The sequence below is a fragment of the Peromyscus leucopus genome, chromosome 14 (genome assembly GCF_004664715.2).
Source record: "Peromyscus leucopus breed LL Stock chromosome 14, UCI_PerLeu_2.1, whole genome shotgun sequence".
Taxonomy (NCBI): Eukaryota; Metazoa; Chordata; class Mammalia; order Rodentia; family Cricetidae; genus Peromyscus; species Peromyscus leucopus.
In genome coordinates this window covers 81,282,818-81,307,687 of record NC_051075.1, presented here as the reverse complement: position 1 = coordinate 81,307,687, position 24,870 = coordinate 81,282,818, and the positions used below count along the sequence as shown (strand labels likewise).

The window sequence follows — 24,870 nt, the reverse complement described above, 5'->3', positions numbered from 1 at the left end:
TGAGAGACCTTGGAAAACTCATCACTATCTGAGACATCTTCGTCAAATCTCTCCCCTCAAGGCTCATGTAAAAATGATGAAGAGGAGAAAAGGGTATAAGAGCCAGAGGGGATAGATGCACCAGGGAAATAAAGTCTATACATCAACGGGATAGTTGCACATACAAATTCAGAGAGACTGAGATACATGCACAGAACCCGTTGGGGACCAGTGGGGTCCTAGAGCTGAAAGAAGAAGTGAACACAAGCACCCATCCCTAACCCCTATGCTATCTCCAATTGTTAACCAACTGTATATGAAAAATTAGTTTTCTCTTACGGAGTCTCACTGAGGAAACCAACTTGGTCAACAGATAACAAATACAAATACATTTTTGGAGGTTCCTTTTCCCATAACATCTCATGGCTTCTGTCGTTTTTCTTATTTATTTATTTATCTATAATTCTATCCTACATTTTTTACATATGTAGCATATCTTCTAATTTTGTGTTTTTCATGGGATTCCAGTGTCTGTACATCAGGAGGTCTCCACATACGCACCTGTTTTTTTCTCCCTTTTCTTGGGTTCTTTTCCTTCTGTTTGTTTTGTCCTGTTCCAATCTATTAGTTTTTGTTTTACTTAATTTATTATTCATTAGAAACTTGCTTGATTTCTAAAGAGAGACAACAAGATGATGTATCTGGATGGTAGGCAATGAGGATGTTTTTCCTCTAAGTTCCACAGACTGGATGGAGAAAGAGGTAGGTGTGGACACAGTGCAACAAAAATATGACAGTGTGCCAATTTTCTAAGATATATGGAACCTCATTTTATGGGTGAGAAACCTGAAGTTAAGCAGGAGCAATGTGCTCTGATTAATGAGAAAGCAGGAGCTCAGGAATCAAGTGTGAAAAGAAGGTTGGCACCGGCCTGAGACTGCAAAATACAGGAGGAAAAGAATGGAGGTGGGGAGTTTGGGTTAGGAAGTGGAGGTTGTTCATGCCAAGGTGTGCTTGCTGTGATCCCTGTAGTCCCCATGCCCTCCTAATCCAGACTCACACCACAGGAAGTCAGATACAGTGATGGCCACAGCATAAAAGACAAATGGAGTAGTGTCCACCCTCCCCATTTATAAAGACAAGGTGGACTCCCTATATGCAAATGCACCTTCTAGCTCTAAATTAAATCTCCTCCTGGACTGTGGGAGCTCACATCTTTCTCATAGGAGGCTGACCTCTGAGGAAGAGGAGGTGTAGCTTAGAAGATGACACTGTTGGGTCTTCTGTGTCTGGTGACAGCCCTTCCTGGTGAGTGTTATCATTTCATACATGTGTCCATGAGGGGTTGAGACAACCTGTGATTGACAGAATTGTCTCTTCTTGTCTGAAGGAATCCTGTCCCAGGTACAGCTTCAGGAGTCAGGGCCTGGCCTGGTGAAGCCCACTCAATCACTGTCCCTCATCTGCTCTGTCACTGGTTACTCCATCACCAGTGATTACTACTGGCACTGGATCAGACAGTCCCCAGGGAAGAAGCTGGTGTGGATGGGGTACATACATTATGTTGGTGGCACCGACTACAACCCATCCCTGCAGAGCCGAATCTCCATCACCAGAGAAACATCCAAGAACCAGTTCTTCCTGCAGCTGAACTCTGTGACCACTGAGGACACAGCCACATATTACTGTGCAAGACACACAGTGAGGAGACTTCAGCATGAGCCCAGACACAAACCTCCCTGCAGAGGAGGTTTGGACCTGCAGGGGGTGCTCAGCTCTAACCAAGCACAGGAACTCTAAGACTTCAGAGCTGGAAAGAACAACTCCTGGTTTTCTGTTTTTACTTCTCACTCACTACGGACAGAGATGCTTGGTTTTTTTTTTTTTTTCTCTCTGATCATGAAAAACTGTTTTTCTAAAGTCACATTTGCTTATTTCTCACTGTTACTATTAAGGTGCTGTAGCTGGCAATATTTCTTGTCTTTTTAGTTGTGAATCTAGCCTTTATCAGCTGTGCCTTCTCAGAATTTTTTTTATTATTTTTTATTTTTATTTTTATTTTTAGTGAAAGCAACATTTTGAAACTCAGCTGACCTAGGCATCATATTAGTTGACCCATTGAAAAGTGAATTCTTCTTTAGATTCTCCATTCCTTCCACCATCAGATACATCTGTGTGTCAGAGCACTTGTCTCAGAGTGTTGACTCAAAGCCATTTCTGTTATGCCTTAGGAATGTGTCATACAATCAATGGGATCCACACAACACTACAGCTGTATTACCAACCCTGTAATGCAGGGCAGGGATTTTATGAGGTCAACTGTGCAAGGTTCTGGTTTAAGGACTTTGCTATAAGGGGGTTATTCACTCCCACATTTGGGATTGTTGGTACAAAAATTACATAGTCTTGCGTTTTGAGTAAATATATAATATTAAACAAAAATACATGTATTTACACTGACAATTCCTATTTTTTAGAAGTGTCACTGGAGAAATCACTTGAAACACAGCAAAGAACTGTAAGTTATGTGTGGAGATACACCTGGGCCTACACCATGAGTATTTGATCTGTGATTGGTGATCTCCTCCTACAGAGTTTCATGGGAATGGAAACAGAACCCAAGTGCAGAGACTAAAACACGGTGTCTTACCCAAGAGATAAAATCAAATCAGGACAAATGTGGCCTAATACCACATGGCCCCTACTCAGTTAACAAAATTGACACTCAGTTCTATGATGCTTTTTTTTTTCTTCAAATTATGAATGAGCACTAGGGAAATTCTAGACAAACCCAAGATGAGACATAATGTGTGAAAATATCCCGGAAACTCTCATAGATTCACAAAGAAGTTGGCACAGAGTGCATGGTGGTGGGAGTCCCTAAAATCCTGTACTACACAGCTGTCTGTATGTTGTTAGGACCTGGTTTCCCTAAGGCCATCCACAGCCCACAGGTTAGGCATAAAGAAAAAGGGTCTCAAAGATGAGATTTCCAGAGATGAAGAAGTTGATGGACATCCAGCCAGGCCAGCCAGGACTGACAGACTGTCCTCCATTGTGAGGATTCTCTAATGATGGCCATGCCTCCAACTAAACAGTGAAAAGTAGTCCTGGGAGGAAGTCACAGCCTGGAGGATGAAGGAAATAGAGGAGGCCATCTTCATGTTCACAGAGCAATGTCTGGATGACATGATCCACATGATGTTTGATTTGTCTGGGATTGTGTTAAGAGGGTAGGGATCAGGAAAATTTCCCTGAGGTCTGTGCCTCTAATACTTCTAGTAAACACCATGTAAATCACCCTGTCTAGGCAGGAAAATTGACCTGGGCCTACACCATGTTCCCTTTTATATCATCTGACACCTCCCCCAAGAAGAACACAACCAGCACCCAGTCTTAGACTGAAAGCTGATCCCTTATTTCCTTTACAGGTGTCTCCATCAAAGTACGTGTGTTCTGGAACTGCTTTTCTCCTTGATGGCTATTCCCTACAGTGAATGTCATAGCCTTTAAGGAGAAGAAACTGGGTATGTAGCCCTAGTTTTTGTTTACCATTGATGATGCACTGTCATCAATTCTCAGATGCACTGCCCTGAGATGTCTGCAGGAGTCAGGCCTGGCCTCATGAAAACCTTGCAAACTTTGTCACTCATCTGTACTATCTGGATTCTATGTAACAAATTGTCATATTCACTGGGTCTTACAGCACACAAGAAATGGTTAGAATATGCTGGTATGATATATGGACTATTGGAGACACAGTTTGTAATTGGGACTTCCAGCAGCAGAATCAGTAGGGATACCTCCAATATCCAAGTTTTCTTAAATCTGCACTGTCTACCATTTCTGACTGTGCCAGCAACATGGGAGGAGACTTCAGTGTGAACACAACCACAAACCTCACTACAGAGGAGATCTTGGAAAAACAGAGGCACTTAAGAACTGAGTAGCCTACTCAGAACTTCTAACTGCCCCTCACATCATATGCAGTTCTGAAATGCCACCATGTGCTTCCTCACAAACAAGCATATGTCTGTTTATATTTTAGAATATGTGGTTTCCCCTTCCTGTTCAAAAAAATCTTCTAGAGACCCTTGGATATGTCATAGTCTAAGAGAATTTCTCTTTGCTTAATTTCTAACAAGCATACCATTATTTCCCATTGGTGCATCTCAGATATCCATTTGCCACCTGCCCTCAGATGAAATAAACATAAACATAAGAATAAAACTTTCCATGTTTTCCACAAAGGTCTGTAATTTTAAGACTTGGTGATGATGTGTTCAGTTGGAAATGACAGGGAAATTTTAATAATCTGAAAACATTTCAATTTATTTGCTCTCATAGGGAATAGAATCCAGATCTTTCCTGAGTGAATGTTATTATTGCAGATAGATGGGAAAACAAGATGTCTACTGTTTCCTCCTTCCAATGCATTAATGCTCAAATAGAGTAGAGGTAATTGAATTTTTCAATCAATGCATACTAGAAATTTGAATCCTTGTAACGATTAATTTGCAACACAATGTCCCATGTAATGATTTCTTTGAAGATGGTTCTTATACACTGGGCTTGTAAAAAAGTCTAAGGGACCATTTTGCACATGTCAACTGATGTCATCTTCTGTTTCTGTCCTAACTCACTTCCATTGGTAACAGATTTTCCTGATCTTAGTTTTCTGCTTCTTTCTGGTGTTTCCTTGTTAACGTAGGCTCCATACTTAATGCAATGTAACTCTTTGTTGCTTCTGAAGCTAGGGAAATGGAAATGTTTTACCTGTAAAATATAGAAGTATTACAGGGAGAAGTGATGGTTTTTTTTTTGTTAGTTCAGTTGGGTTACAGATTTCAGTTATCTGTAAAAGGAAAGAGAGTCTACTAGTGCAGACCTGAGCTTTGTCTAGGTTCTATTATAGTGACAGTTTGTATTAAGATAGTTTGGGAAACAAACAAACTACAGAATATGGGTTTATACTGAGATCAAGATCAACACAACTCATTGAACAGCATAACATGAAGATAAAAACCAAGGGATCCATTGTCTGTTATCTAATGGCAGTGTGAAGGTCAGCCTGCATGGATGCCAGTGACCTATGATGACCACAGTGGATTTGCAAGTTGCTCACATTCTGGACACAAGGAGTGTTTAGATTAACTTCTCAATATCCTCAGGTATACTTAAGAAAAGAAATAAATATATGAGCAACATTTAATGAACATGAAATGAACTTTTTCCCTAGGGTTTAGGCAAAAATCATTCAACAATGATGAATCCAGTTGATACTAATCTTTTAAGCACCAGCAGTTACTTAGTGAGCCAGGATTTCCTGATGATGGTCACTTAGAACTGAATTTAACTAGGCCAGGATGGAGGGGGCACAGCAAGACTAATTCATGTAGCCCTAGTTTTTGTTTACCATTGATGATGCACTGCCCTGGGATGTCTGCAGGAATCAGGCCTGGCCTCATGAAAACCTTGCAGATTCTGACACTCATCTGTACTATCTGGATTCTATGTAACAAATCATCGCATTCACTGGGTCTAACAGCACACAAGAAATGGTTAGAATATGCTGGTAGGATACTATGGACTATTGGAAACACAGTTTGTAATGGGGACTTCCAGCAGCAGTATCAGTAGGGATAACTCCAATGAATATGAAATGAACTTTTTTCCTAGGATTTGGGCAAAAAATTCTTCAACAATGATGTGCGTCCAGTTGACTTTAACCTTGTAAGCACTAGCAGTTACTTATTAAGCCAGGCCAGGAAAGAGAGGGAGCACAGCAAGACTAATGCTGTGACAAGTTTATTGTGACCAGTCAAACTTTCAAGACTCTTACGAAAAACAATATAACAGCAGTTTCTAGGATCACTGTAATGGTACTTAATAGGATACTATGATGTTTGCAAGTTATATGGATATAAAATATTAATATTTATGACCAATTTTCTTATCAAGCTTCTATATGCTTTGAAGACTTCTAGGGAACATAGAGAAACAGAGGTGGGCCTGGAAGCTTCACCACCAGCAGAAGCAGTTTGGATCATCAAGAACTTAAATGTACACAGTGCCCCAGGAGCCATGGGCTCTAACCTATGGCATGTGCCTCTTAAGGCAGCAAGACTAGACCAACTACATGATTCTCTGCAAATATCGTGAGCCAAGGTAAACAAGATACTTATTTTTTCCTAGGAATAGTTATTTGGCATGTGATAATTCTTTGTAATAATTCTATAGTACGAGTGGATGACATTGAATGGATCCAAATGCCACAATGGAAGATCATGGCTTTAAGAAGAATTTTAATAACTATAGAGACACTTAAAACCAGTCTCTGCATATCCATTCAGTATTTCCAGTAAAAGAAGAGCCAGTCCTCCCTGTGGCTGAGGTCTCTGAGCACCAAAGTAGCATGGATGTGTCTCTGCTCAAGACAGACAGAGAACCTTGAGTGTAAGCCATGGCATCCCAACCTGCAGGGGAGCTCAGGACCAGCAGGGAAACAATGGAGGCAATAATCAGCAGGACAGAAGTGAGATGAGATATGGACTCAATAGCTTCTCTGGACACTTTTCTTAAAGTCTATTAGCTGAATAACACTTGCTGCAGTCTCCAATTTTCTATTTTTTAATTCAGACTTCAATATTCAAACACAGTAGAAATTCCTTGTCAAAAATATTGCACAGATTTTTATTTTCTTATTGATTTTATTACGATTTATTTTTTATTTCTGAGTTTTGAAAAACGTTTTTTTCATACAATGTATTCTGATCAGTTTCCATACCCAACTCCTCCCAGATCCTTCCCATGTTCCTACCACTCAACTGGATGACCTTTCTATCTCTATAAAGAAAACAAACATATAGACAAAAAAGAAAAGGAGTTAGAAAAGAAAAAAAGCTAGAGGAACACACACCTGCAATCTTCTGGAAAAACAAATTTTAATTACATATACATTTAAAAAGATTACAAATTCTGCTAATATATGAGCTTTTGAAAATATCATGCACAATTGATTATCCTAATCACTACCATTACCTGTAAATCAGTCTTGTCAGGAAAAAGACTAAATGTCTCAGGTTGGGATTCTATTGTGAGAGTAGGCCTTGCATTATATCCACAGAGCCTGCATACATCTCAGGAATGGCTACTTCCTCAGGCAGGATTAGGATTTTGACCTCAGCATCATGCTACCTGACCTTAAATTCCTCTACCTCCTTCTTCTTCAGTTGGACTAGGTCCTTATCTAAGAAGTACCCTGCCTCATAAATATGCAAATCATGTGAGTCTATGGTGGTAAATAAAGAGATGTCCACACCCTACAACATCATATTATCAGAGTCCTCTGCACAGTCACTGAGCACACAAGGTCCTCATCATGAAATGGAGCTGGATCATCCTTTTGTGGATGTCAGTAGTAACAGGTAAAGAGCTCCAGAGTTCCAGACATAAGGATGGGCCATACACTCAGTCACTATGACATCCCCACAGGTGTCTACTCCCAGGTCTACCTTTACCAGTCTGGGGCTCAGCTGAGGAGGCCTGGGGCCTCAGGGAAGATGTCCTACAAGGCTACGGGCTACACCTTCACTGACTATTCCATGAACTGGGTGAAACAGAGGCCTGGACAGGGGCTGGAGTGGACTGGATGAATTAGTACTTGAGGTAGTAATACTGGCTATGCACAGAAGTTCCAAAGCAAGGCCAGGCTGACTGTAGAAAAGTCCTCCAGCACAGCCTACATGTATCTAAGCAGCCTGACATCTGAGGACTCTGCAGTCAATTACTGTGCAAGACACAGTGTTGTAACTCACATCCTGAATGTGTCAGAAAATCTAGAGGATTAGGAACCTGCCTTATGACTGAAATATCAGAGAGATTAGCCTGGAGACTTGATCAGAAATAATCATTCTGATTGTCCATTTGTCAGCAGCCATCTCTTCACAGACCTATAAGGTGTTTGTCACTATTTAAAAAGGACATCAGAGAACAAAGTAATGCTGATTCAGGATGCTACTTATAGTACTCCATATCTTGACTATATCTTTATCAGTGACCACCTCCATTGACATGCGTCTTCCATAATGAAACAAAACCCAGCAAGCTCTGGTAACATATTACACACACACACACACACACACACACACACACACACACACACACACACACAAAGGAGAGAGAGAGAGACAGACAGACAGACAGATAGAGAGAGAAAGAGACAGGCCTGCAAAGGTGTTTCCTGACTCTAGTCAGATTTTTCCTCTCATTAAACCATTTCCAAGGCCCAGGGGACCATCACCTAGAAAGATACAAGATCTGTCATGGAGAAGTTGAGTTAGTTCCTAGAATACATGTCACTCTACTGGGGATGCTACAATAGCAGTTAAGACTCAGTTCAAAGTCCCTCCAATTACCTTGAAGACAATTCATCTCATAGTAAAATGAATTCCTCTCCAGGAAAACAAGGACCTGGCAATCTTGTCTCATGGAGAGGCAATTTCAAGGCTCTTGATGCTGACTCTCACCCCCAATCAGTGCAGAGTGTCCTGTCCTGGGGATGAGACAAGACTGAATAGATGGAAGAAGATTAGAGCACAGCCCCAGAGTGGAGGCTCTAGATTATTCTACACCTTTTGTTACTCACAGACTTGATTGCTATATTACTTTAAAAATGTTCATAAGTGTTACCAGAGGTACAGGACTGTCTCATGAAACACAGTCCTCATCAGAGTAATAAGTAATACTTAATAATTAAAAAAAAAACAGAAAGGTTCAAGTTTTTAAAAGGTGTTTTGCTGTGGATATAGCTCTATATAAATGAAGCACTGATTGGCCAGTGACCAGGCAGGAAGTAAAAGTGGGACAAGGAGGGAGGAGAATTGAGGAAGGAGGAAGGAAAGAGAGACTGCCTGGAGCCGCCACCAGGACAAGGAAGACGTAAAGTACCTGTAAGCCACGAGCCACGTGGCAAAGTAAAGATTAATAGAAATGGGCTGAATATAAGAGTGAGAGCTAGACAATGATAGGCCTGAGCTAATGGCCAAGCAGTTTAAATAATGTAAGAGTCTGTGTGTTTATTTTATAAGTGGGCTCCTCCAGGACTGGCGGGCCTTGGAGGTGGGGGCTGGAGAGAAATTCTCCAGCAACAAATGGTGCCCAATGGCTCGAGTTTCCACCTTAAACCTGAGAATATGTAATAACCAATTCTAAACAGAGCCAAAACCAGGTTCCTGCTTCATGTCTCATACAGGCAGCTACATGCTGCAAAATGCGGGTTTGAACTACTGGCGGGTTCCTGGCGTGCGTGTTTGACCCACAGTATGGCAAGAACGAGGCATCTACAAGTGGCACATTATGCTGTGTAGTAGATTTAGTCTTTACTAGTATTAAAAGAGAGAGAAAGAGAGAGAGATGGAGAGAGAGAGAAAGAGAGAGAGAGAGAGGTTTCTGGGATACACACTCCTTTGATAAAAGCTTAGATCCACTATTTCTGAGACTTAATGACTCCCAGAGCTGGCAGAAAACATACCACCACCATGTTGGGAAGCTAAAGTGGGCAGAGCCAGCAGGCACAGTGCCATTTCAGACTTAAAAGGCTGCAGTTTAAAGCAATAGGTTCACAATAAGACTGATTCAGATGGAATCATTTATAATGCATGCAAAAATGTACGTAGGCTTAAAAGAGAAAAAAAGAAATATATACCATTATATAAACAAATAGTTTTTAACAATAAAGTCTTAAAAAAACAGTAAAGCTAATAAGCCACGTAAAGATGGCTATCACACAGAGAATCTGGATTATGTTGTCTTTGATATTTGTAACTGAAGAAAAACATGATTGTAAAAGCTGTTCAGTTATGCCAAAATGTAAATTTTAAAGGTACCTTGACTTCAAAATTTGGATATAAGGGTATGTTACTTTGGAAAAGAGGTTCTGCTTTTGTTTCCACAGAAAGCCAGAGGCTGTGGATTTGTTCCAGATTAAGATACATCAGTTTTGACCAGCCAAGACCTCCTGAAAGGTCTCCAGTAACACCATGGCCCAGATGATCCAACATCCAGAACGGTTTCAGGCAACTAGCTCAGATGATACACCCTCATGGACTACTCCATAGTCCTAAAGTTTTCTTTGTGTCCCCATAAGATACAGGGCCCCCTCCAGCAGGAAGTAGTAAGAAAAGCTACGCCCAAATTCCCAAATATACTAAGCTGGCTTTAGAGATGGAATTGGCTCACTCCTCCTCTAAACCCAGACATATTGCTTAAAAAAATGGTTAAGAGATTTATGGTGGTATGTTGATGTAACCAACCGTCTTATTAAATAAGAAACACAGAACCCAATGTAAAAGAGAAAGCCAAGAGATCAGAGCTCAGAGCTAAAATCTCACCCTTCCTACTGCGGTGGTCTTAGCTTCCTGAAAAAAAAAAAGCTATTTCCCTGTGTGTAAGTCGTTTCATAGTCATTCTGCCTTCTCATTGGTTGTAAACACAAACACGTGACTGCCTCATCACTGTCTGTTTGTACAGCCACCAAGGTCTTAAAGGCATATGTCTCCAATGCTGGCTATATCCCTGAACACACAGAGATCTATGGGGTTAAAGGCGTGCGCCATCACCGCCACACTCTGTCTATGGCTCTAATAGCTCTGACTCCTGGGCAACTTTATTTATTAACATACAATCAAAATCACATTTCAGTACAATTAGAATACCATGTGATTTTGATTGTATGATAATAAATAAAGTTGCCCAGGAGTCAGAGCTATTAGAGCCATAGCAAGAGCGTGGTGGTTAGAAGAGCTAGGTAGATTCCTGTGTGTTCAGGGATACAGCCAGCATTGGAGACATACACCTTTAAGACCTGGAGGGTGGTACTTACAGGCAGTGACGAGGCAGTCATGTGTTTGGGTTTACAACCAATGAGAAGGCAGAATAGAAAGACAGACACACAGGAAGTAGCTCTCTTTCGGGGAAGCTAGGAGCACTGCAAAAGGTAAGATTTTAGCTCTGAGCTCTGACATCTCGGCTTTCTCTTTTACATTGGTTCTGTGTTTCTTATTTAAATAAGAGGGTTGGTTACATCTACAGAGATTCTTGTGTCCCAAATCAGAAGAGCCCTCCTGTGTGGGACAGAGAAAAAACAATATTTTTATTTAAAATAGGTTGATTATAAATACAATCTCTTTCTAAAGAAAAAAAGGAGATAGTTTAGATATGATAGGATGAAAGGGTAGATAAATGAACCTACTTTTAAAGAGTAACAACTTGTTTAAAATGTTTTACATTGCTATAGATTTTAGTTTATTGATACAAATTTAAACTTAATTTTGTTATACTGTATATATATTTCTATTCTTGTGTGAGTCAATATATTTATGTAACTCATTTAAAATTGTAATGGATAATTAAAAAATAGATTACTAATTAGTCATCTATGATAATCATAATTGTAGCCATGTTAGTTAAGTCTTCTAGGTATACATAGATATATTTCAAATAGATAGGTAGTCTTCAAACACTTCAAAGACCTACAGAATATGGCATTTAAAATGTTTTAAAAATTTCGATTTTCTGGACAGTGAGACATGTCTGCTCCTGACAGCACCAATTTACTTCAGAGAAGAGTATGGGCATGAAAGACACTCCATATGGAGTTTATCTTCACTTTGACAAAAATAACCATTTGGACAAGAAACTGTTCTTGCCTGGACTGCTTGATCAACTTGACATACAGGACCCATAGAAAGGTAACCACTGAACTTTGATTAAAAAAAATGGTCCTTCAGGTTCCTGATTTGCTGAGGAAAGTGCAAGACATTCTACAGGACACAGAGAAAAGTGAATGAGAGACTCTAGTCCTGTGGGTTGAAGACTGATGCCCCAACTTTATTAGAGAACTTTGAATGACTGTCAAGGCCGTCAGCTGTCTCTGTCTACCCTGCAAGACTCCTGAAAGTTGCTTGCATCTTTCTCCCATTTCTCAGGTAGTATTATATCCTTCTGAGGTCTTTGATGTGGTTAAAGACTAGATACTTACAATTTTCCTTAGTTATGATAAAATATAAGTTAGATATAAAACTTTAAACTCACAAATATAAGATAGATATCTTTTATATTATAACTATAATTCTTACTCTATAATTATTTCGTTATATGTAATTTTACTATGTTGAAGTTAAAACCTTCCTTTTTGAAAAAGAAAAAAAGGAGAAGTGCTGTGGATACCGCTCTATATAAATAAAGCACTGATTGGCCAGTTACCAGGCAGGAAGTATAGGTGGGACAAGGAGAAAGGAGAATTGAGGAAGCAGGAAGGAAAGAGAGACTGCCTGGAGCTGCCACCAGGTCAAGGAAGATGTAAAGTACCGGTAAGCCACAAGCCATGTGGCAAAGTAAAGATTAATAGAAATTGGCTCAATATAAGAGTGAGAGCTAGACAATGATAGGCCTGAGCTAATGGCCAAGCAGTTTAAATAATGTAAGAGTCTGTGTGTTTATTTTATAAGTGGACTCTGGGACTGGCGGGACTTGGTGGCGGGAGCTGGAGAGAAATTCTCCAGCAACAGTGTTTTCAGAAAAGTAATAATGAATAGAATTTACATATCATTGTTCTTCAATACTGGGAATCACACACCAGTAGTTTTGCATGAATCAACACTAAGCTACATCCTTGAAAACTATTTCTTCAACTTAATATCTATATTCAACAGACACAAAAATTTGCTAAATCCTTCTGAAATTATCAAAATTATATAAAATTGGCATCTGTGGCAAAGAAAACAAAAAACTCTTAAAATATATCAATAATACATGATGAATAACATGTAGTTCTTCAATTCTTTCCCTATTATTCAGTTTTTTCTCATTCATTTGCTCTAGGCATTCATATATCTAATACTTTCTCCACAAAACTCCTTATACAGCAGCAAAAAAATGCATAGAAGGCCTCCCTATGCTCATGAAATCCAGCCCATCCCTAACCCTGCAGCTTTTGCTGAGGAGCCCAGCTGTAGATTCCATGATCTTTCCATTCAGTAATAGCCCTGAATAAAAGCCACTCACCAAGGAGTTGCATGTGAGAGGAGATTTCCTTGTTACTTTTAAAATATTTGGAGGGGTGGTATATAAGACCCTTTATTAATAAATAAGTATATACAATAATTAAAAAAGAAATTGAAAATGAATTACAAACAGAAACAGTATGTACTCACTCATAAGTGGATACGAGATATAAAGCACAGAATAATCAGACTACAACCCATAGCTCCAGAGAAACTAGGAAACATGGAGAACCCTAAGAGGGATGTATGTATTGCCCTGGAATTGGAAATAGATGAGCTCTCCTTAGTAAACTGTGGGTGTAGGGGACAATAGAGGGTACAGGATCGAGGAAGATGAGGGAACAGGATGGTATAGCTGGGGGAGGATGAAGTGGGAGAGCAATGAAAGAGATATCTTGACAGAGGGAGACACTATGGGGTTATACTAGGGAAAAAATCCCAGAAATCCACAGGATGACCCCAGATTAGACTACTGTGGAGAGGGTGCCTAAACTACCTACCCCAGTAATAAGATTGGTGAATACCCTAACTGTCATCATAGAGCCCTCATCCAGTAACTGATGGAAGCAGATGCCATGATCCACAATCAAGCACTAGGCTATGATCTGGGAATCCAGTTGAGAAGAAGGAGGAGGGATTATACCAGCAAAGGAGGTCAAGATCATTATGGAGAAATCTACAGAGACAATTTAACCAAGTAGTGGGAACTCATGAACTTTAGCCTGACAGTTGTGGAGCCTGCATGAGACCAGACTAGGTCCTCTGCATATAGGAGACAGTTGTGTAGCTTGATCTGTCTGAAGGGCCCCTGGCCCCTGGCAGTGGGATCAGGATCTATCCCTGGTGTATGAGCTGGCTTTTTGGAGCCCATTGCCTATGGTGAGATGCCTTGCTCGGCCTTGATGCAGGGTATGGGGCTTGTTCCTGCCTTACCTGAATGTACCAGGTTTTGTTTTTAAAATTCTTTATTTTTTTTGAGAATTTCTTATTCTGACTATTTTACCCTACTCAATATCAATATCCATATATATATATATCATACAGTCTAACATAAATTACATGTAAAACATCACCTCTGATAGCAGAAATGATTCTGGTGAGGTCAAAGAATCACATGCTAAGAAAGGTCTCCAGTATCCCTAATGATTTTCCCTAATGAGTTTCAAAGCAAAGCCTTATCAGTATTCTGATTAGGACATCTTTGGGATTAGGTGAATCATGAGGGATATGAGGTCATACTCAGTAACCTACATCCCTAATAGATTTCAAGTCTTTCTGCTTCCATAAGAACTATGCACAGATATGCCCTGTTTGTATTTCTAGCTGATTCAGTTACTTAATCTATAACTTTCATCATCATATCTCCCACTACATTTTGTTAAACTAACTTCCAGTTTTTGTTCTTAAACAGACATGACTCACTTACTTTAAGCTCTGCTGAGACATAGGCTGTGAATCTATGGGGACTTGGGGAAGGTTGTTAGTGTATAAAAAATTAAAATTTTAAAGGAACATGACTGGTCCCAGGTATGGTGAAGAAGAAAGTCTATTAAGGATATGTGGGAGAGCAGAGCCAGAGCCTGGAGATATGTGAGAGTCCAGCCTTCCGAGTACAGGGAATAAGTTCTATATTATACAAATGACTGAGACAACTAGATAAGAATATTGATTCAAATCCAGTGAAAGAATACAGGATTTTTATATGGAAACCAGACTGTGAGTCAACAAAGTCAAAGCAGAGCGTTAATGTCACCAATCACCAGAGCAGTGAAAACTGAAGTCACAAGGTAATGTGACCTCCACCTGTGGATGTGTTCAGGGTGAAATGTGTGTTCACTTCTGTGACTGTGCTGATGATTAAACAAGGTTCCATGTGATGGATGCTTAGCATGTGAGATTATAAATGTGTATCTGTCTTCTTTCAAGTACATTTTCTGAAAATAAAACATGTATTGATACTTTTCTGAATTACTAGAATGAAACAAAATCAAAAGTGTCCCCATCACAGTGAGGGAGACATTGAAACTTCACCAGACATGTCTGACTCTTACCAAGAGCTGTTTCAGGTGTCCAGCAACAAGAAGCACAAACCCAGGAACTAGGATGACACACCAGACCTGAGTTTCATCCAGAAATGTGACAGTATGTGATGCCTTTTAAATTATATGGTTTTAAAATGGAGACCACAATACTAGATATAATGTATGGCTTGTGTACAAAATAAAAACAAAACATGAAATGGATAAAGTGTGATGAAACTTTAACTAGAAAATTTATACAGAACAACATCACAACTTCATAAATTCTGTGATTATTGTCAATGACCACAAACGCTCTTCTATCTGCTCTGAGCTGTAGACAAATGGTCTTATTAAATAAAAAACATGGAGCCAAATATAAGGGTGAAAGCCTTAGAGTGATCGTGGAAATAGGGAAAGCCACCAGCCAACCTTACCTCACCAACTCTGCAGCTTCCAAATGAGAGCTACTTCCTGTCTACCCACGTACATATATCTCGCTGTTCTGCCATCTGATTTGCTCTCTGTCCATCTACATCACTTCCTCTTCCTGCCTAGCTCTGTCACTTCCTGTCTGTCTGTACAGACCTTCAGACATCCATGGTTAAATAGTTTTGGAATTTAAGGCACATGCCACCACACCTGGCTCTGTTTCCAGTGTGGCCTTGAACACACAGAGACCCTGCTTGCCAAGTGATAGGATTAAAGGCATGTGCTAACATTGCATGACTTCTGTGTTGTGGCTGGCTTTTTCCTTTGTTCTCCAGGCAAGCTTTATTTATCAAAGCACAAATAAAATATCTCCACATTTCAGCACAAACACAATATCACCACATTGAGCGTTGTCTTTTACATTAGTTCCAACCTCAGAGTTTACTATATAGCAGGAAGAGATGCAAATAATGCCTTCCTCTTCTCATGAAAACCAGCCCAGTGCTGAGCCTCACCTGTGACATTGGAGCTGAGCCCTAGATTCCATCTAGGTCTTCCCATTCAGTGACTAGCACTGAACACAGACTGCTCACCATGGAATTGAGACTTAGATGGGTTTTTTATTGTTGCTATTTTAAAAGGTAATTTGCAGGGAAGAGATTCTGTTTGTGTAATAGTACATGAGTAAGAGGGACAATGGATATATGTGACAGATTTCTGACTATGGTTCTCTGTGTTTTCATGAGTCCAATGTGAGGTGCAGCTGATAGAATCTTAGGGCAGCTTGGTACAGCCTAAAGGGTTAATTAAACTCTCCTGTGCAGTCTCTGGATTCATCTTCAGTGAGTACTCAGTGTCCTGTGTTGCCAAGCTCCAGGGAAGGGACTAGAGTGGGTAGGAAATATAAAATATGATGGAAGTGCAAAAGACTATGCAGAGTCTGTGAAGGACCAATTTACCATCTCCATAGAAAATTCTAAGAACTCATTGTACATGCAAATGAGCAGTCTGAGAACTCTGCCATGTACTACTGTCTCAGAGACACAGGTCGGAAATGTAACTACAAATCAAGACACAAACCTCCCCGTAAGGTGTTCAGGTGCAGTAAGGGGCACTGGAAACTCAGGGACCTCCAGGAAAACAGAAGAATCAGGGAAGAGACATGAAGGGTTAAAATACACCCTGTCCGGGTGGTCTCAAATCATAGTCCACATTTCCCAGGAACTCATTCTACAGTCATAGCTTCTACTGATCTTGGACATAATTAAATATCTAAACAAGTCTGTCTTCAGTTCTGATGTACACATTTAGAGACAGAATACAATCTGACCTGAACAAAATGCAGAACATTACACAGGGAAGATGTGACTCTGTGGTGAGTACTGGGATCACATTCTCAAGAGGCATGGAACCAACAAGTTGTTTTAAAAGTAAATGAAGTTGGAGTTGGGGAGTATTGGATTTCCCTGATGATTTAAAGGCATGCAATATATTCCAGAAAGAGCTGGCAGAATCCAGGCCTAGGTGTGTTATGACACTTTGAGTAACAGGCTGAGAAGTGCATGCCAGAATGAGATATGCTCAGAATATTTGTTTAAAAGCAGTATTATTGGTTATACTATGAACAATGCCAAATTCCACCTTCGGCACATTGTATTGTGCCATGCTCCCAATACTGAATGTCCTTTTCCATAAGGAATGTTTAAACACTGACTTTTAGCTTACTGAGTTAGATTTTCCTTCATGAGTTGACTGAGGTTTTCCACTGTTCTGAGATCTAGAAGACAGGCTGTCTGTTCCTCAGAGCTCTGTCATCGTTGCTGATGCAGAAGCATGATTGGCCAGTGGTGCAAGAGGCAGATGCTCATCCTATCAGCCTAAAAGGTGCAGAGCCTCCTATGGTGATAAGATGATATCCTTGTAGACAATGTGCACCTTCCCTCTGCAATGAATGATGCTCACGTCTAACTCTGGGTTCAGATAGAGAGGCCTGTTATTCTGCCACACCTGTACTGCATGCAACTGCTCATTTCCTCAGAGTGCAGGGGATGCATCATTCACTCCTGACTCACATGGCTTTGTCCCTCCTATAGTTAATTGATTACAATGAGTGTGACCATTTAATCCTTCCAGTACAGCTATGGAAGAATTGAAGGAATACAAAATAGGAGAAAAATAGATATTGGCAATATGGGTCTCAAGAGTTACTAGAAATTTTAGCTGAATGTCTAGAAGAACATCAAAACCAATAGTTAGAATGCTGTCTTTGGTGAAATTAAGGAAACCACTAGACATAGGAAAGTTCCTCCAAACACACATATGTAAGACTATCACTTTTCTCACAGATTTTCTACATTTGCTTTTCTACATTTTCCCTGAAACCTCATGCAACATTAGTAAAATCTTCATAAAGAAGTTCTGTGGATAAAACTGCTTCATGGTATTTTAATGACACATTTGTAAATAGTCTTATTTTTCACATGAACTGGACACACCTCCCATAATGAACAAGGATATGAAAATTCATCCTTAGAGAGCTAGAGCACTGTGAAGATGGGGGAATTACTGTGAGGGTTGGTGTCTCCCTCCTGCAGTGAACATTCTTTCTCTTTGCTCATTTTAACATTAGCCCTTTTCTCCTATGGGAGGGAGCAGCTCATAAGCATCATGGTAAGTGTTGGAAGTTCAGGCAAGAGGGTTATAAAGTCTGTCACTGCAGGATTTTTATATCACCCAGACCTTATCCTTGTGGCCTGAAGGCAATGGCAGAGGCAGCCTATTGACATTAATCAAAGGTGCAGACTGAGAAAGGATCCATTCCTAAGTTGCATATCCTGTCAGAATTTTACTGACCTGACAATTTAAAGGAGCAGACTATGATCAGGCAGGTTCCAATCCCAACCTCAATCACCGTGACCTTCCTCACTCTGCTTCCCTGCTGCTCTGACCCTCGGAGGGACCAAACAGTAGTGCAAAGTGTTCCAGCAGACAGTCCTGAGCTGACAGTTATGCTAATGGATCACTTACACAAAAGACAGAGAGAGCATCCCAAGCATGGTATAGGGTAAAACTCAGTACAGGCACCGAAATAGTTTCTTCCCCGATCTGTTGGCACAACCCACAGAGTTCTCTCTTAATCTTTGAAAACCAAAAATGAACTCATTCTACAGACAGACAGCAGTGATGCTTTGAAAAACTTCATAGTTTTTTCATGTGATGGAAACACAACCATTACACAAATGGGTAATAAACACTTTTCATTGTTTTCAACATATTGATCCATTGTAATTTAATACAAATTAAATAAAATACTTTGAAAATTCCTCTTATGCTAGTAATAATGTCATTTATTACAGAAAAAAGATGACACCAATTATTGATGATTTTGGGGGAAAGGGAAACCATGATACATGGTTGTCGAGAGTGTGAACTGTTGCATTTCCTATGAAAATTTGTCTGGAATTTCCTCCAAAAACTAAAAATAGAAATGTCATGTGACTTAGCTACATCACTACTGGTCAGACACTTGACAAGTCTCTATGGCAAAGATACCAGATCATTTGTGTTCAGTGTTGCCCTTTTTATAATAGCTAAGAACTGGAATCAGCCTAGAGGCCCATTAGCTAATGAATGGACAATGAAGATGTGGTTGAAGCCTGTCTGCTGTTATATGGAGGAAACTATCTGACTCCATTTCAGATGCAGGAATCATTATGCTGTGTTTTTAAAAATAAATTTTTATTTAGAGTGAGAATTGAGTTGCTCTCTGTTTCCTGGAAAATGACTTTCCACAACCCATAACCTTGGTTTGTTCTTGAGAATACCCTGACTTCCATGACACCCCCCCATGAATCATCCTAATCAAATGGTGGGTGGCCTCTTGATGTTTTTAAAGTTTTTTGATTTCCTTTATTTCTCCACTGCCTCCCTTCTGTTAAACTACTCATAAGTTTATTCCTTAAAAGAGACCCAAGAGGTGTATTTGGGGCTGCTCTCTTTAACCTGACTTAGGAGCAGTCACTGGGCCACTCTTGGGTGCATCCCAATAAAAATCAATCTTGCTTCAAGTTTGGCTCAAACTGCGGTAGTGGTCTTTTCCCAACACTGGGTTTAACACTATCTGTACTAGTATTAAGGTTAATGATCCTTCTTATTAAACTTCTTAGCTCACTCATGGCAGATTCCACAAGCATACTGGATATCAATTATATTTCTAGCAAAACGGTAGGTTTAGTATTTCTAATTGCTGATGAAAATGATGACCCTTAGTCTGTGATCAGCAATATTGTGTGTCTTTAAGTGACACAGTCTCCATCAACTTTGTATACGTATTCTTGTACCTCCTGTGAAGAATAAATTATGCAGGGCCAGAATTAAAAACCTGGATTCAAGCCTTTAATCTCAGCATTCAGGAGGCAGGGCAAGAGGGATCTCTGTGAGTTCAAGGCCAGCCTGGTATACAGAGCAAGATCCAGGACAGGCACCAAAACTACACAGAGAAACACTGTCTCAAGAAAACAAAAACAAAAACAAAAAAAGAAAGGAAGGAAGGAAGGAAGAAAGAAAGAAGAGAAAACCTGGATTCACACAGACATTTAAGTCTTATGAAACTGGCATGGAGAGGCTAGATCTCCTGTAGGGAAAGGAAATAGTTTAGGTAATTGTGAATACATGGGCATAGGGAAGGGAAGATCAAAAGGGGAGGGTGAGGAAAATGGGAGCAACAGAGAAAATAAGGGGAAAGAGAGCTAAAACTTAGGGCCATTTGTAGAGTAGTATGAAAACCTAACACAGTAGATGATTCCAAAGTAGAAATGTAACACCAACATAAGCTAAAACTCCTTTGATTTACAATGGTATCCAGCCTCAAGGTATGCTAGGTCAATGGTGGAAAAAAGCTTGTGGGAATAACTAACAATATATGAGTTGACAAAAGGCCCATACAAAAAAAAATGTAATCCATACTATACACTACTTGAGTGGCCAAGATTCTCAGCAGAGATAGTCCAAGAACCTAAGATAAAAATAAATATTATTGTTCTATAAAAAGATTGCAATAAAAGAACCCACAATGATGTTCTGCTACTTTCAAAGATCAGTGCCTTGCTCAGCCATCATTTGAGAAGCTTCCTTGCTGTGGATGTTGTTCTGTATAAATAAAATCTGATTGGCCAGTAGCCAGGCAGGAAGTATAGGCAGGACGAACAAAGAAGAGAATTCTGGGAACAGGAAGGCTGAGTCAGGAGATGCTGCCAGATGCTGCTATGACAAGCAACATGTAAAGATACTGGTAAGCCACAAGCCATATGGCAAATTATAGACTAATAGAAATGGGTTAATTTATAATGTAAGAACTAGATAGCTAGAAGCCTGAGCCATTAGACCAAAACAGTTTAAATAATATAAGAGTCTATGTGTTTATTTGATAAGTGGGCTGTGGGACTGCCGGGACTTGGCGGGAGCTGGGGAGAATCTCTCCAGCTGCACCCTCTCCTGCAGCAGATGAAAATACATACAAAGACCCACAGCCAGACAATATTCTGAAAATGAGAGACCTTGGAAAACCCATCACTATCTAAGAAGTCTTCATCAAATCTCTCCCCTCAGAGCTCATGGAACACTGAACAAGAGGAGAAAAGAGTATAAGAGCCAGAGGGTAGAGATGCACCAAGAAAATAAGGTCTATAAATCAACAGGATAGTTGCAAATATAAATTCAAAGAGACTGAAATACATGCACAGAGCCTGTTGAGTCTGCACTAGATGGGGTACTAGAGCTGAAAGGAGAAATGGACATCAGCACCTACCCCTAACCAATAAGCTATCTCCAATTGATAACCACTTACACGTGAAAAATTAGTTTTCTCTAAGGGAGTTTCACTGAGGAAACCACCTTTATTTCCAGCAGTGGATGGTAATCAGAAATTCAATTCAAATACAATTTTGGAGGTTCCTTGTCTCATAAGTTCACATGGCTTTTGTCATTTTACTCATTTATTTATTATTGGGTACCAGCCTCCACATTATTTACCCCCAGGGATTCTTGAGGAATGAGAAATAAGAGACTTCAGTAGAAATAGAAGAGAGAGAGAAACAGATAGAAATGCAGCATAGTCTCAGGTGGGCCTGGATCCTTATCCACCAGTCCAAGAACTTTATTCCAAAGGTCTATTATAACAGTACCAATGGGAGGAGTAAAGGGCCTCTTCCTAGCTAGTTACAGTCAAGTGTAAACCCTTACAAACACGTGATACTCAGGCCCATGGTCCAATCAACTTCTTATGTAGTCCTGCTGGGTACAGCCACAAGTAAACCTAGTGGGCTCCAAGAATTTATCCCTTATTTTATCCTACGTTTTCTCTACATATATAGCATGTCTTATAATTTTGTGTCTTTTATGGGATTTCATAGTCCTTACATCAGGAGGTCTCTTGAACCACACCTGTTTCTTCTGTCTTTTTAAAGCTCTTTTCTTTCTGTGTGCTTCGGTTTTTTTTCCAGTTACAATGTGTTAGTTTTTACTTTATCTCATTTTATTTTATTTTATTATTATTCACTAGAAGCTTGCTTGTTTTAAAAAGAGAGATAGCAAATTGGTGTATCTGGATTAGAAGGGAGGAGAGGTTTTTAGAGTTGAAGAGGGAGGAGAAACTGTAATCAGGATATATTATATGAAAAAAAATATATTCTCTGAAAAAGAATTTGACCATCGTAAAAACTACTAGAAAGATGAGGAAAGAGGGAAGGACTAACATTGTGGCCAAACATTGACACATGTTGCAAACTCCAAGAGGAGCCTCAGTTTGTACAGAGACCAGAGGGAGGAGAATGTCCCCTCTATCTTAACCCTTGGTCTCTGTGGTTGGGCTATCACACATCTGTTCCCATGATTCTGTCAATGTCTAATCTGGGTGGGCTGTGAGACAGGACAGGATAAAGAAGGAATGGTGTCCCTGAGTAAGGTTCACGGTGTGCAGAGTTCACAGCTGCTTCTCTCAGCATGTGCTTCTTCTACATCCCACAGCCTGAATGGAGCAAGAAGTAGGTGTGGACCCTGTGTAACGACAATATGACAGTCTGCCAAATATCTAGGAAAGATGAAAACCCATCTCATGTGTGGGAAAAAGAAAAAAAAAAGCAGGAGCATGTTGGCTTACTAATCAGAAAGGCAGTGCCCAGGAACCAAGTGTGGAAAGAAGGTTGGCACTGACCTGAGACAGCAATAGTACAGGAGCAGAATGGAGGTGGGAAGGTTGGACTAGGAAGTGGAGATGAGGACATGCCAAGGTGTGTTTCCTGTGATCCCTGTAGTCCTCATGCTCTCTTATTCCAGACTCACACTACAGGAAGTCAGATACATTCATGGCCACAGTGTAACAGACACATGAAGTAGTATCCACCTTCCCTATTTATAAAGACAAGGCCGACTCCCCACATGCAAATGCATCTTCTAGCTCTAAGTTAAATCTCCTCCGGGACTGTGGGAGCTCACATCTCTCTCACAGGAGGCTGACCTCTGAGGAAGAGGAGGTGTAGCCTAGAAGATGACACTGTTGGGTTTTCTGTGTCTGGTGACAGCCCTTCCTGGTGAGTGTTACCATTTCACACATGTATCCATGAGGGGTTGTGACAACCTGTGATTGACAGAATTGTCTCTTCTTTTCTGAAGGTATCCTGTCCCAGGTACAGCTTCAGGAGTCAGGACCTGGCCTGGTGAAGCCCTCTCAAACACTGTCCCTCACCTGCTCTGTCACTGGTTACTCCATCACCAGTTATGGCTGGAGCTGGATCAGGCAGTCCGCAGGGAAGAAGCTGGAGTGGATGGGGTATATCAGTTCTGGTGGTGGCACCAGCTACAACCCATCCCTGCAGAGCCGCATCTCCATCACCAGAGAAACATCCAAGAACCAGTTCCTCCTGCAGCTGAATTCTGTGACCACTGAGGACACAGCCACATATTACTGTGCAAGAGGCACAGTGAGGAGACTTCAGCATGAGCCCAAACACAAACCTCCCTGCAGAGGAGCTCTGGACCAGCAGGGGGCGCTGGGCCATAACTAAGCCCAGAAACTAAGACTTCAGAGCTGGAAAGAAAAAAATTCTGGTGTTCTCTGACTTTGCTTTTCACTTCCTAAGGGCAGCGAGGCTTTGGTGTCACTTCTTTCTCTGATCATGAGAAACTGTGTTTTTTTTAAAGTCACATTTGCCTGTTTCATACCGTGACACTCAAGATGGTGTATGTGGTAATATTTTTCCTCCTTTGGGTTGTGATTCTAGCCTTTACAAGCTGAACTATGTTTCTGGTCTTAGGAATTTTTTTTAAATGAAAACATCTTTTTGAACCTCACCTGACCTTGCCATCTCAGTAATTGTCTAATTAAGAAATAAATTCTGCTCTGGATTATCCATACCTTTCACCCTCAGATACATCAGAGCACTTCCTAGATTATTGACACAAACCATTTGCTATTATGCCTAAGGAGTACCTAATAGATGTAACAGGGGTTCCATGCATCACTGCAGCTGTATTACTAACCCTGTAGTACAGAGCAGGTTTTTCCTGAGGTCAACTATGCAAAGCTGAGGTACAATGACTCTGCTGTAAGGATGATACTCACTTCCAAAATTGGAATATTTTGTACAAAAATACATAAATTTTCATTGTGATTCAAAACATAATATTAAACAATTACTCATGTGTTTACACTGATAATTACTATTTTCAAATATGTCAGTGAAGAATCCACCTGTGATATAGAAAAGAACTGTAAGTTGTGTGTGCAGATATACCTGGGCCTGCACTATTACTGTTTAATCTGTGATTGGTGATCTCCTCCTACAGTGTTTCAAGGGACGGGAAACTAAATCCAAGTGGAGACACTGAAACACAGTGCCTCATCCAAAAGGTAAAATTAAATCAGCAGAGTAAATGGACTAAGGGTATGTGCTCCCTATTCAGCTACCAAGATTGACACTCAGTTCTGTGATGTTTTGTCTAGTTCTGAATGACCACTAGGGAAATTCTAGACAAACCAAAGATAAGACATAATGTGTGAAAATATCTCTGAACTCTCAGAATCCCAAAGATGGTGGCACAGTACGCATAGTGGTTGGAGTCCCTAAATCTTGCACTGCACAGCTACTGCATAGATGTTTTCCCTAAGGCCACTCACAACCAAAAGAACAGGCATACATAACCAGGGACTCAAATATGAGATTTCCAGAGATGCAGAAGTAGATGGTCCTCCAACCTGGTCAGCCAGGACTCGGAGATTGTCCTCCATTGGGAGAAATCTCTAATGACGGCCATGTTTCCAACTAAACAGTGCAAAGTAATGGGAGGAAGTCACAGCCTAGAGGATGGACAAAGGAGAGGAA

General features: G+C 40.3%; 1 gene segment (V, D, J or C); it reads left to right on the top strand.

Moving 5' to 3' along the window:
• The first annotated feature begins 1,204 nt into the window (after positions 1-1,204).
• Positions 1,205-23,553, top strand: LOC114685206. The segment is given in 2 exon segments: positions 1,205-1,287; positions 23,162-23,553. Coding segments are annotated over 2 exon segments (435 nt in total).
• Positions 23,554-24,870: the final 1,317 nt, after the last annotated feature.